We start from the raw sequence: 13,624 nt of genomic DNA, 5'->3' as shown, positions 1-13,624 counted from the left end.
CTGCCTGGTGTTCTCGTCAATATTTCTCCCACACCTAACAGCACTAAAACAGATTATCTGGTCACACATCTCATTGCTGGATGTCGCAGCTTGCTGTGCATAAATTGGTTGCCAAATTTCCTACATTACAACAGTTCCTTCACTTCAGAAGTATTTAATTGACTGCAAAATGCTTTTGAACGTCCTGATGTGCTATATAAATGCGAGTTTTTCTTTCTTTTCTGCGCTCTAAAGGAGAGGTGCCAGAAAAAAAAAAAAGCACAGTTCCCCAGGTACACAGACACAAGTTAAATTGAGTACCTCTAGGTATGGTATGGGAGTGTCAGGGGGTGTCGGGTAGTCTCGGAGCAGACGTTCTTCATCCAGAAACTTCCCCACCCTCCCGTTGTATGCTGGTTGAAAGAGCCCATAGTTTAGTACATCCTTCAGCGTCTGGTTGAGAGTGCACAGAATTCGTTGCTTAGACACCCACACGGGAGCATCGAGGTTGAACCTCATACATTTCTGGAAAACAGAAGGTGCAAAGAATTAATAAAGCAGCTCACGTCTCATCAGATTTCTCTAGCCAACCTCACACTCGCACAATATTGTCCTCACCCACACCATGCCCTTCTCCCCATTCCAGAAGTGGAAACTCCTTGCCTTGTGAGCTGTCTGCCCCCCAGCAGCTCACCAATTCTCCAGAGCCCAGACAGTGACTGTGGGAAGGCCAGTCTATGTTGGTAAGGGTGGGTAGGATAACTGAACTCACTGTGTTCCTCACTACACACAAGTCACACAGACACACCGACGTGCACACACACATATTATTAAGCTCATCACAGGCCAGCACTGCAACCTGAGGCCATCTGCTGTGCGTGAGTCAGTAACACACAGATCACTTTACCCATGGTGCCTTCAACCCATGCTCCCCTGTAAATTCCTTGAATGCAGAATCAAATAGCACAAGTAGTTTAAATCTGTTTGCTTAAAATACAGCATATGAGTGAATTGAGCTCAGCCATGTTTCCCTCTGCAGCAGTCTTCAAACAGGCTGGGACACAGCAACATGCAGAATATACAAAATAGGAGCAGCAGTAGGCCATACAGCCCCTTGAAACTGCTCTGCCATTCAATAAGATCATGATAGATCTACGGACTTAACTTCCACCTTCCCACCCTATCCCCTTATTCCTTCAAAAATCTATCGATCTCAGGCTTGAATGTCCTCAATGGCTGAGTACCCACAATCCTCTGGAGCAGCAAATTTCAAAGATTCACAACCTCTTGTGTGAAGAGGTTTCTCCTCCACTAATCTCCGTATGGCCGACATGTTAACCAAAGGCGATGCTCCAGTTCTCGACTCTGCCAGAGGAAGCAGCCTCTCAGAATCTAGCCTGTCAAGCACTCTCAGAATTTTATATATTTCAATGAAACCCTCCTCCTCCCTCAGGTTCCATGTCCTAAGAGGACATTGGCGACCACAGACTTCCATTGGATTGGTCCATGATCATGCTTGGCCAAGTACTGCAATGGTTTGCCACTGCCTCCAGGAAACTCTCCCACACTTGGCGCTGTATTGGAAGGATTTACAGGCTGCTAATCAACCTCTTTGGCCACAATTTGAATGCACTGACCGTGGCAGTCAATTCCTGAAGTGAGACTTGAACCTGCAGCTTCTGTCCCAGAGGCACTGCACCACAAGACCTTCAATGAAATCACCTCTCATTATTCTAAACTACGTTCTGCTGAATCTCTCAAAATACAGAAATGTAGCACTGCATATATTATATATACGAAGAATCAGCACTGCATTTATATTATGAATACAAAATCATAGAATCGTAGAATGGTTACAGCACAGGAAAAGGCCGTTTGACCGTTCTGTTCATGTTGACTCTCTGGCATAACCTTTCCCCATAGCCCAAGGGGAGGATTCTCCCCCTCGTTGGGTGGGCTCGGCGAATGCGGAAAGCTGACCACGCTTGGGGCTGGACTGCGATTTCACCCTGGCGGGTCAATTAAGGCCTGCCCAGTGTGAAACGCGCGCTGCCTGTGGCAGGGCAGAGGGAGGAGGGCGAGTGTGCACTCCGCGCATGTGTGCTCTGGAAAAGCTCTCTGAGGCACAGAGCTGCCTCAGGGAGATGAGCAGTTTAATACATTAAAAATAAAGATATTAAAAATGTTATAAAAAATGTCCCCTCATATGACTCTGTCACATGAGCAGGGACATGTTATAAATAAAATGTGAAAATTTTTAGTTTATTTTAATTTGCTGTTGGAAACCTCACCCCACCCGTGGATGAGGTTTCCGAAAGAGTGCAAAGGCCACTTGGCCTTTTCACCTGCCTGCCAACTGTAAGGTTGGAAGGGCAGCAAAAAGATTCTTTCAATTATTACTTTAGTGGCCTGAAAAGGCTTTTAATTGTTGGCGGGCACACTGCCGACTCCGGTGTGCGCCCGCCCACCGAAATATTGTGCGAGTGCGCAACGATGTCGGGACGCTCGCCCGATGTTACCACGCGTCATTTTATGCTCGGTTGGGTCGGGGGCGAGCGCCTGCCCAACGAGCTAAAAATTCTGGCCCAAACGTTTTCTCCACAGTGCTTATTCAATTCCCATTTGAGAGCCATGATTAAATATGACTCAACCCCACTCTGACGCAGTGAATTCCAGACACTAACTACTCACCATATAAAAATGTTTTCCCGCACACAGCCAGATCTTTTGCCAATCACCTAAAGCAGTGTCCTCTAGTTCTCAACATTTCCACCAATGGGAACAGTTTCACTCTATCTACTTCCACCAATGGGAACAGTTTCACTCTATCTACTTCCACCAATGGGAACAGTTTCACTCTATCTACTTCCACCAATGGGAACAGTTTCACTCTATCTACTTCCACCAATGGGAACAGTTTTACTCTATCTACTTTGTCTCAACCCTTCATAGTTTTGATCACTTTTATCAAATCTCCTCTCAACCTTCTCTTTAAGCAGAACAACCCCAGTTTCTCCAATCTATCTACATAACTGAAGCCCCTCATCTCTGGAGTTGTTCTCATAAATCTTTTCTGCACCCCCTCTAAAGCCTTCACATCTTAAAGTGCAGTGGCCAAAACTGGACACAGAGGCTGAACCAGTGTTTTATAAAAGGTTCATGGTAATTTCCATGGTTTTGTACTCTACGGCCCGCATATTCGCCGAGTCGAGATAATTTAGGAGCCCTTTAAAAATGGCAGGCAGGACCCGATTCCAGGATCCCCTCTCCCATTTCCGACAATATTCGCTGGCATGTAATAAGGCCGTGGACAGTCAGCCAGTACACAGCACCCTCACCCTTGGCAGCTCTATTGCAGTGTTGAAATATTTTAGTGGAGTTGGGCCCCTTCAGTAAAAAGACATGGTTCACAGCCTCTCCAAGGAGGTGTGAACCATGGGAGAAGCTCAGTCCCAAGTGGGGAAACCAAAAATATAAAGTCATCTACTCCTGGAATTCTTTTATTGACAGTCTTTGAAATCCAAAAAAAATCCTGTTTCAATATTTAGATGCTGTATTGTAAATTAGATGTGTTTTTACTGCAATGATTAATTACATTGCAAAGTTAAGTTGACCATTACATTGATCAGCATTGTGTAACTGTTGGGAATGGATTACAATAGTTTTCCCATTGGCAAAAACACTCATGCATTAAAAATACTGAAAAAAACACTGCTTGGGATTTCTAGTGTAATAATCTTAGGTGATTTAAATGCCCAGAGTCCTTTTAAAATGAGGTAACTTGGGGATATGGGTGGCATGGAGGGGCCATGGGAGTGGGTGGGGTTGAGGGATGACAGTTTAAGGGTCTGACATTCATGATCAAAACTGGGCTGATGTCTCAGTAAACAGAGCTGGGTGCTCCAACTTGCTGACCTGGCCATCCACCGGCCTTTGTTGTCACCTCAGGCCTGCCTATGGAGGTGGTGGGCCTGACACTATACCACCCCCGCCTCTCTTGAATGCAAATATGTTTAAGCAGGCTGGTCTACCGGGTCAAGAAGTTTCCCAACTCAACTATCCTGCTTCCTCCACGAAAATCCAGCCCTATGCCTCTATTTATAAAGTCCAGGATCCCATATTCCTTTTTTTTAACCACTTTCTCAACCTGCCAGACCTGCTGAGTATTTCCAGCATTTTCTGTATTTATTTCAGATTTCCAGCATCTGCAGTATTTCGCTTTTGTTTCACTTCATACTTCTCTGCATTAAATTTCATCTGCCACCTGTTTGCCCATTCCACCAGCCTTAATGTGAGCTACTGAAGTCTAATACTATCTTCCTCACAGTTCACAATAGTTCAGAGTTTTATGCCACCTGCAAATTTTCCAATTATACCTTGTACACGCAAGTCTAGGTCATTAATATATATCAGGAAAAGCTCTGGTCCTAGGATCAATCCCATTGTATACCTTCCTCCAGTCCAAAAAGCAACCCTTCATTACTACTTTGCTTCCTGGCACTTTGTATCCACACTGCCATATTCCCTTTTATGCTATGGCTTCAATTTTGCTGGCAAGTCTATTTTCTGGCACTTTATCAAACATCTTTTGAAAATCCATATACACCACATCAACTGCATTACCCTCATCAACCCTCTCTGTTGCCTCATCAAAAACTGCAATCAAGTTGGTTTAATGCAATTTTAACAAATCCATGTTGGCTTTCCTCAATTCATCCACACTTGTCCAAGTGACCATTAATTTTGTCCTAGATTGCTGTTTTTTAAAGCTTCACACCACAGAGGTTAAACTGACTGGCCTGTAGTTGCTGGGTTTATCCTTCTACTGTTCTTTTAAAAAAAGTTGCAGCATTTGCAATTCTCCAGTTCTCAGGCACCAAACCTATTTCTAAGGAGCATTAGAAGATTATGACCAGTGACCTGTGTAGTTTAATGTGTTATATTGGATATTGGCCTGTTAATTGGTTCATTTTAATCATTTAATATGCTAATCATATAATAGTACATCATCACAGGAAGTGATGCAAGTACAACCAGCCTTCTGCTTGGCCTAAATAGCCAAGTGGTTATGGTACTGGGTTTGTAACCCTGAGATCAAGAGTTCAAATCTCACAATGGCAAACTATGAAACAATGTAACTTCATCTGAAACAGATGGAAACAGGTTTACTCAAAAGAGTATCAAGAGTTCAAATCTCACAATGGCAAACTATGAAACAATGTAACTTCATCTGAAACAGATGGAAACGTGTTTGTGCTCGAAAGAGTTACAACCAGCCTTCTGAATATTCCCTCTTTATCAATTTTTGGCCCATTTAGTATCTCAACTGCCTCCTCTTTTACCTTAATTTCAACAGCATTTTCTTCCTTGGTAAAGACAGATGTTACATACTCATTTAGTATCTCAACCATGCCCTCTGTCTCCATGTATAGATCCCCTCTTTGGTTCCACCCCTCCGCCCATGACCTCTTAATTATTTTTAAGCCTACATAGACTTTTGGATTCCTCTTATGTTAGCTGCCAGTATCTTCTCGTACTCTTTCTTTGCATTTCTTATTTCCCTTAGCACTTCCCCTCTGAACTCCCTATATTCAGCCTAGCTCTCTTTTGTATTATCAACCTGACATCTGCCATATGCACCCTTTTTCTACCTCATATTATTCACTATCCCTTTCAACATCTAGGGAGCTCTGCCTTTGTTTACCCTACCTTTCCCTTCAACTGTCCCCCAATATCTCTCTCTTTAAGAGCAGCCCATTGTTCAGTTACAGTTTTGGCTGTCAATCTTTCATTCTAATTTACCTGGGACAGGTTCGTTCTCACCCTACTGAAATTGGCCCTCCTCCAAATAAGCATTTTTACTCTAGATTGTTCCTTATGATTTTCTATCGCTAACCTAAACCTTATAACACTATGATCACTGTTCTCTAAATATTCTCCTACTGACACTGAATCCACTTGACCCACCTCATTCCCCAGAACCAGATCCAGCAATGTTTCCTTCCTGTTGGGCTGTAAACATAATGATCAAGCATACAGCACTGTGAGTACCTTGTAAATGCAGAGATACTGCACATTGTGCTGATTATAAAAACAGAGATACAGAGTAAAGCTCCCTCAACATTATCTCATCAAATACTCGCAGTGCCTGTACAGTAAGAGTTAGAAACAGAGTAAATCTCCCTCGACACTGCCTCATTCCCAACTTGGGACGACATGGCTGAAAAAAAAACACTCCCTCTACAATGGGCCATCAAACATTCCCAGGGCTATTACAACATGGATTATAAAAATACTAAAGCTGCCTCTACACTATGCCATCAAAATCTCCTGGGACAGGTGCAGCAGAGTAGAGAGTAAGCTCACTCTACCCCATCCCATGAAACAATCCTATTTATTTCTGTCTGGGTGTGGGTTAGCTCAGCTTTCAAATGTGAATGGCCAGCCTCTGACCCACTGACCTATCCAGTCCTTTGGTATTTGAAGTTTTCAGATGGTACAAATCTCTTTCACTGTTGCCCTCCTGATAAAGAGTCTCCATTTAAATAAAATTGTTCAAAGAGCATGTATCACTGTTACAATAAAACATAACAAGCACACAATAAAAAGCTGTCAGTGACTGCAACAGTAAATCAAACCTATTTCATGGCTAACAAAATTCCATTAAGTTTTCAAGAGTAGCTTGTGAAACAGAGTATAAACATTTGGTACAAGCGTTGCTCAAGTACGTATGAAGCTGTGGGAAACCTGAGACTAGCCCTTCATCCTATGTGTAATTTTCCGAATAGCTTTTGTGCATTGTCCATAAGGCATTGGTAACAGGTATATGGTATTATGCACCGAGGCAAGTCACTGGTATAGAAGTGAATGCTGCAACTTTGAGGAGGTCTGGAACCTAGATATTCATTCAATGAAGGTTCCTTCTCTGTTCTTTCTAGGTTTTTCTTAAAATTCATTCATGGGATGTGGGTGTTGCTGGCTAGGCCAGCATTTACTGCCCATCCCTAATTGCCCTTGAGAAGGTGGTAGTGAGCTGCCTTTTTGAACCGCTGCAGTCCATGTAGTGTATGTACACCCACAGTGCTGTTAGGGAAGGAGTTCCAGGATTTTGAACCAGCAACAGTGCACTTGATAGCACTGTCGATGACCCCTCCTATTACTGATGATCGAGAGTAGACTGATGGGTCGGTAATTGCCCAGGTTGAATTTGTCCTACATTTTGTGTACAGGACATAACTAGGCAATTTTCCACATAGCCGGGTAAATGCCAGTGTTGTAGCTGTACTGGAACAGCTTGGCTAGGGGTGCAGCAAGTTCTGGGGCACAAGTCTTCAGTACTATTGTTGGAATATTGTCAGGGCCCATAGCCTTTGCAGTATCCGGTGCCTTCAGTCGTTTGTTAATATCATGTGGAGTGAATCGAATTAGCTGAAGTCTGGCATCTGTGATGCTGGGGACCTCCGGAGGAGGCCGAGGTGGATCATCCACTCGGCATTTCTGCCTGAAGATGGTTACAAATGCTTCAGCCTCATCTTATGCACTGATGTGCTGGGCTCCCTCATCATTGAAGATGGGGGTATTGTGGAGCCTCCTCCTCCAGTGAGTTATTTAATTGTCCACCACCATTCACAGCGGCGCTGCATTTTGGGGAACCTCCATCTCACTCCCAGTGGGTATGGATCCAAAGACATAAAATTGGTGCATAGGACATAGGAAAATAGGAACAGTGGACCATTTAACTCCTTGTGCCTGCTCCAGCATTCAATGAGATCATGGGTGATCTGTGGTCTAATTCCATGTACCCATTTTTGCCCCATATTCCTTAATATCTTTGGTTAACAAAAATCTATTAATCTCAGTTTTGAAATTAACAACCAGCATTAATTGTCACTTGCAGAAGAGATTCCAAACTCCTATCACCCTTTGAGTGAAGAAATGTTTCTTAATTTCTCTCCTAAAATGTTTGGCTCTAATTTTTGGACTATACTCCCTAGTCCTAGACTCCACAACTAACAGAAATAATTTCTTCCAATCTACCCTATTTGATACCCTTAACGTCCTGAAAACTTGGATTGAATCACCCCTTAACCTTCTAAAGTTCAGGGAATACAAACCTAGTTTATTTCATCTCCTCTTAGTTTAACACTTGGGGGTCCTAGTATCATTCTAGTATACCTACATTGCAATTCCTCCAAGGCCAGTATATCCTTCATAAGGTGCAATGCTCAGAACAGTTCACAGTCCTCCAGGTGTGGTCTAACCGGGGATTTGTATGGCTGAAGCATGACTTCAAGTCCTTCATATTCCAGTTCATACATTGTCAATTACCATAAGAACATGCAAGTAGTGAGTGGGTAATAAGAGGCAGCAGAGTGGAGTCCAATTACAGAAAAGGAAGATGGTACGTGCTAAGAGGCACTGTGCTAGGCTAGAATACTTAACAAGTACTTTGTATTAGTGTTTACTAAGGAAGGGAATGCTGACAAAATACTGACAGGAGATGGTAGAGGTAATGGATAGAGTGAACACTGAAAGGCAGGATGTACTGAAAAGGCTGAATATGCTTATACCGGATAAGTTGCCTGATCCAGATGGCTTGCATTCCAGGTTGTTAAGGAAAGTGGGGGTGGAGATAACGGAAAGGATTGTCATCATCTTCCAATCTTCCCAAGATATAGGGAGATGCCAGTAAATTGGAAAGTAGAAAATCTGACAGCCTTGTTCAAGAGATAGTGTTTCCTAGTAACAACAAGCCAATCAGTTGAACATCAGTGGTGGGTAAAGTTTTAGGAACAATGGTCGGGGGGAAAGAAAATAACAGGCAATTGGAGAGGCTTGAGTTAATTACGGTGAGACAGCATGGATTTGTAAAAGACAGATCATGTTTGCCTAAGCTGGTTGAATTTTTTGGTGAGGCAACAGAGAAGGTTGAAGAAGGGAATGCACTAGGTGTTGCCTAAATATGTTTTAAGAAAGTATTTGTGAATTACCACATAAAAGGCTGGTTAAAAAAAATGAGAATCATAGAAGTGTCAGTGTCAGATTGGATAAAAAGTTGGCTTAATGACAGAAAATGAGCAAGTCATGGTAAATGGTTGTTTTTCAGGCTGGAGGACGGGAGACAGTGGTATTTCCCAAGGGTCAGGGTCAGTACTTGGTCCAAAGCTTTTTTTTTGCTAAGCTGTATGTAAATGACTTGGGTATTGGAATACAGAGTAAAACTTCAAAATTTGCTGATGTTATCAAACTTAGAGGTGTGGCAAACTGTGGATGATGCCAATCAACTGCAACAGGACAAAGATAGGCTAGCAGAATGGGCAAGCAAGTGGCAGATGGATTTTAATACAGAGAAATGATGCATTTTGGCAGAAGGTATGGGGGAAGGCAATATATTGTTAATGGCAGAGTTTGAAAGAGTGTACAAGTGATGGGAGTAGGACAGATTTACACAGTAATGAGCAAAGCATATGGGATCTTGGATTTCACAAATAGACTTATTTAGTATAAAAGCAGGGAAGTTATCCTGAACCTTAATAAAGCTCTGGTTAGGCCACAACTACAGTATTGAGTCCAGTTCTGGCCACCACACTTTAGGAAGTATGTGAAGATCCTTGAGAGGGTGCAGAGGAGATTTACTACAATGGCTTCAGGAACTAGGGATTTTAGCTACAAGGTCAGGTGGGAGAAACGAGGAGTGTTCACCTTATAGCGAATGAGGTTAAGGGCGATCTGATAAAAGTGTGTAAGATTATGACAGGTTTAGAACAGGTAGACAAGAAAAACTGATCCCATTAGCTAATGGCATGAGGACTATGGGTTGCAGGTTCAATGTTTTGTGCAAGAGATACAAGGGGATATGGGGAAGATTTTTTTAGGCATTGAATGGTAATGACCTGATCTTGCTGCCTATGAGGTGGTGGAAGTGGAGATGATCAATGATTTCAAAAGGAAATTGACAGGCAGTTGAGTGAAATAAGCTTGCAGGTCTACAAGGGTAAAGCAGAGAACTGAACTGACAACAATGAGCTAGCATAGACTTGATGGGCCCAATAGCCTCCTTCTGTATCGTAATGATTCTTTGACTCTATGTCCTGGATCTTTGCAATGATGGAGAGCCTCTCTGTCATTGTGAAAATGGCGGAAGAGGCCAAAAATTAAAAGTCTCGCCCCCTGCCATTTTCACAGGGGCAGGAATGGGCCCAGATCAGGATTTTTGCAGCTCATTTCGTAGAGGCAACTGCCCGCATAAATCAGCAACTGCCTCCACTCGTGTCTAATTTTGGTGACACACGACATGTGCAGGTTAGACTTGGTAGCAGCAGGTCGGAACTTTGTGGAGTCCTTTGGAGATGTGGGGTATCCTCTTGGACAGACAGAGTACCCCTTTATATATGGTCCCGGAAGCATTTGGGGGAGGTCAGGTGCTCCTTGAGGAACATAAGGTGACCTTTGGGAGAGGTCAGGTGCCCCTTGCGAGAGGTAAGGTGCACCTTGGGATTGTTAAAAGTAGGCATGAGTGCAAGTAAAAAGTGAAGAAACTCTTAAATGCCCTCTGAACAGGGGCAATTAGGGATGGACAAGTTAGCATGGCCTAGCTAGTGATGCCCACATCCCATGAACGAATAATTTAAAAAAAAAGCTCAGTGGAACTGTCCGAAGTGTCAAAATGAACTGTCAGGGCAACTATCAAGCTGTCATGGAATTTAAAACCCCTGCCCTTTAAATGTTTGAAAAAAAAATGTCTGGAATATTTAAAAAAAATATTGCTTGCTATTTCACTCTGTTGGCATAAGCCTGAGGTTTAGCATTACCTAATTAGTGCTGCATGATGATTTCACAACCTTCCATTATCACAGCAGGGTGCCTTCAATTTCACAGATTGACAGTTCCAAGGGAATATAGACTCTTTCAAGTGGGATTATTAATGCCAATGTTTGCTTTTACAAGGGATTAAGCACTTGAATTATGTGTTTTTTTTTATAATGATGTAGTTCTGGGGAATGTCCCTAAGGGTCACCAGCTGTACACCTCTGTTGCTGCTGGTACTCCTTCCAACCAGGCTGTCCATTTGGCTATCTCCAGACGGGAGATGGACTACAAAATTTTTGTGAGGTGATGCCATTAGATTGGCCATTTTTGTTTTCACCCACACCCTCCCCATAAAGATTGAATAAGATTTCCCTAAGGGAGTTATAGACTTGAAGCAGTCACATAAAAGTTACAAGCTTCTACTGTTAAATTGGTCTAACCTATCTAATTTACTAGGTTTTTGTTAAGGATGAGTCAAAGGACCTTGATAGGGGTAATGAGTGGATGTACATTATTTAGATTTCAGTATGGTCTTTGATATAATTCCTCTGGGAAGACAGATTCTGAAAATGAAGAAAGCATGGAAATACTTTACAAGGATTCATAACTGGCTGACCAGTAGAATTCAGAGGGTTGGGGTATAGGAACTTTCATTTGCCTGGGAAAGCATTGCCAGTGAGGCTTCACAGTAGTCTATTACAGTCCTTTTTTGTTTAATATCTGTATAAATGGTTTGGAACTAGGAGTCAGTCACAAGCAGAGTGGCTAACTTTGCAGATGATATCAAGTTAATGAAGCTGATAGACAGCAAAGAATAAACTATTGGAGAAATTTGGGAATTGGACAGACAGATGGCAGAATAAATGCAATGCAAAGTGTGGTAATCTGAGGTGCAATATACCTTTAAGAGAATGTGAGCAGTTTGACCACGTGAAACAACTGACAGAGCATTGTGAGCTCGGGACATCGATTAATGACATGTTAAGAGACAGATTAGTGTGTGGGATTAACAAAGACGCCACTCAAAAAAGGTTGTTGTCAGAAACGAATTTAGACTTCAGCAAGGCGCTGGAGTTGGCGCTCGCAATGGAGAGTGCAGTCAGGGATTCAGAAGCAATCAAGGGAGCACAAAATGGTGCCATCCATCGCGTCGGAAGGGAAGCACCGGTTAGAAATGGCGCGGAAGCACAGGGCTCCGCGGAAAGGCGGGAAACAGCCACAATTAACAGACCAGCAAAAAGGAATGGTTTAACAGAGAAAACCTACATTAATGGTGGAAGAAATGGAACCAGACAGCCTGCAAACGAACAACAATTTAAAAGGACCGAGTGTTTCTACTGCCATCATAATGGGCACATTATGTGATATTGCAAAGACAGATTGAGGCAAAATTTCAAACAAAAAGGCAGAAATCATGAAATCCATATAATGGAGGAACCAGAAGAACCAGAATCAGTTATTTACTTGCTACACAATTTAAAAACAGGTAAAACAGAGCCAACCTATGTGACAGTGGAAGTCAATGAAAAACCCATACGAATGGAGGTGGATATAGGGACATCTTTGACAGTTATAGGGGAACATAGGTTTAAATATCTGAATGGAGGAGGCCACTCACTAAATCTGGAAAATTCAGATGCTAAATTAAAGACATATACTGGCGAGGACATACGAGTAAGAGGTATATGCAAGGTTTCAGTACAATATGGAAGTCAGTCTACTAACCTACGCCTCATGATGATGGCAGGCAGAGGACCAAGTCGTTCGGAAGAAACTGGTTAAGAGAGATCAATCTCGAGAGATTACTGAGATCTCAGTCAGAAGCAGGAAGTGTTGCTGTTTGGAAAAAGGAGCATGTAAATACTCAACAAAAGGAACTCGTACAGCTGATGCTTCAGGACAAGTTGAAATCAGTGACCTCCAAAATGAAAAAGAAAACCTGCTGAAGGACTTATGCATACTGCAAGATTCCCTCAGATCCCAATTTATACCACTAAAAAGATATGAGGAAGAACAGAGAAAATTCAGCATATCTCTGGCCGAGACAAACAATCAATCAGCCGAGAAAGCACAGCAATGCTTAATTCTCCAGGAAATAATTAACAAAAACAAAAAAGAAATGGAAGAACTGAAGAATCAGCTACATGGAAGCCAAGAAATATTAAAAATAGAGATCCCTGAGCTTTCAAAGGAGCTGACAGATAAGGAAACGCTGGAAGATTCAACCACTGAGTTCACTCAAATTGAGCTCATACTTGAGCCCAGTCTGGCCAACAGGGAAGTTGAAAAGAAGCCCAGATTAAAGTCAGTGCTGCCAAGAAGAAAACCCATCAAAAGAAGACACGTAGGAAGAAAAAGCAGAATTACTAACAAGGCCCCAAAATCTTTTTTTCTTTTTACACAACAGGAAGCTGATCATACCATGTTGAATTTAGCCTTGCCTAACATCCTGATTTTGAGAACCTTCCTGACAGTTGACCTTCATATTGTTGAACCTGGAAGGGAGGGGCAGCAGGATGGGGCCCGAAAGAGAGTGAAAACATTCCAGTTGGAGTCCACACTACATGTAGAACTTAAGAGGAAAGAAAATAACATGCGTAGAAAGTGAAAGAGATCCGACAGTCCTGATTGACAGTAAATTGAAGCTAACGCAACCATGCTCGGCAGCAGTGAGGAATGCAAATCAGATGCTGAGATATATGAACCAGTCAATATTGAGCTGATATAGTGAGGCCATCTTGCCACTTTCTAAATAACTGGTGTGGCCATATCTATAATACTGTGCACAGTTCTGTTTGCCACAGTACACAAAAGGTATTGCACCTATTGAAAAGAT

General features: G+C 42.5%; 1 protein-coding gene across 1 annotated transcript in view; it reads right to left on the bottom strand.

Moving 5' to 3' along the window:
* Positions 1 to 13,624, bottom strand: part of shank3a (SH3 and multiple ankyrin repeat domains 3a) — a 773,648-nt gene that overhangs the window by 677,094 nt on the left and 82,930 nt on the right. Inside the window, exon 2 of the mRNA XM_041203533.1 lies at positions 301 to 504. Coding sequence (XP_041059467.1) covers positions 301 to 504 — 204 coding nt within the window. The remainder of the gene's footprint in view (positions 1 to 300; positions 505 to 13,624) is intronic.

The sequence above is a fragment of the Carcharodon carcharias genome, chromosome 13 (assembly GCF_017639515.1).
Source record: "Carcharodon carcharias isolate sCarCar2 chromosome 13, sCarCar2.pri, whole genome shotgun sequence".
In the NCBI taxonomy this organism is placed as follows: domain Eukaryota; kingdom Metazoa; phylum Chordata; class Chondrichthyes; order Lamniformes; family Lamnidae; genus Carcharodon; species Carcharodon carcharias.
Note: the sequence above shows the minus strand (reverse complement) of the source record. Positions and strands in the feature narration are given on the sequence as shown.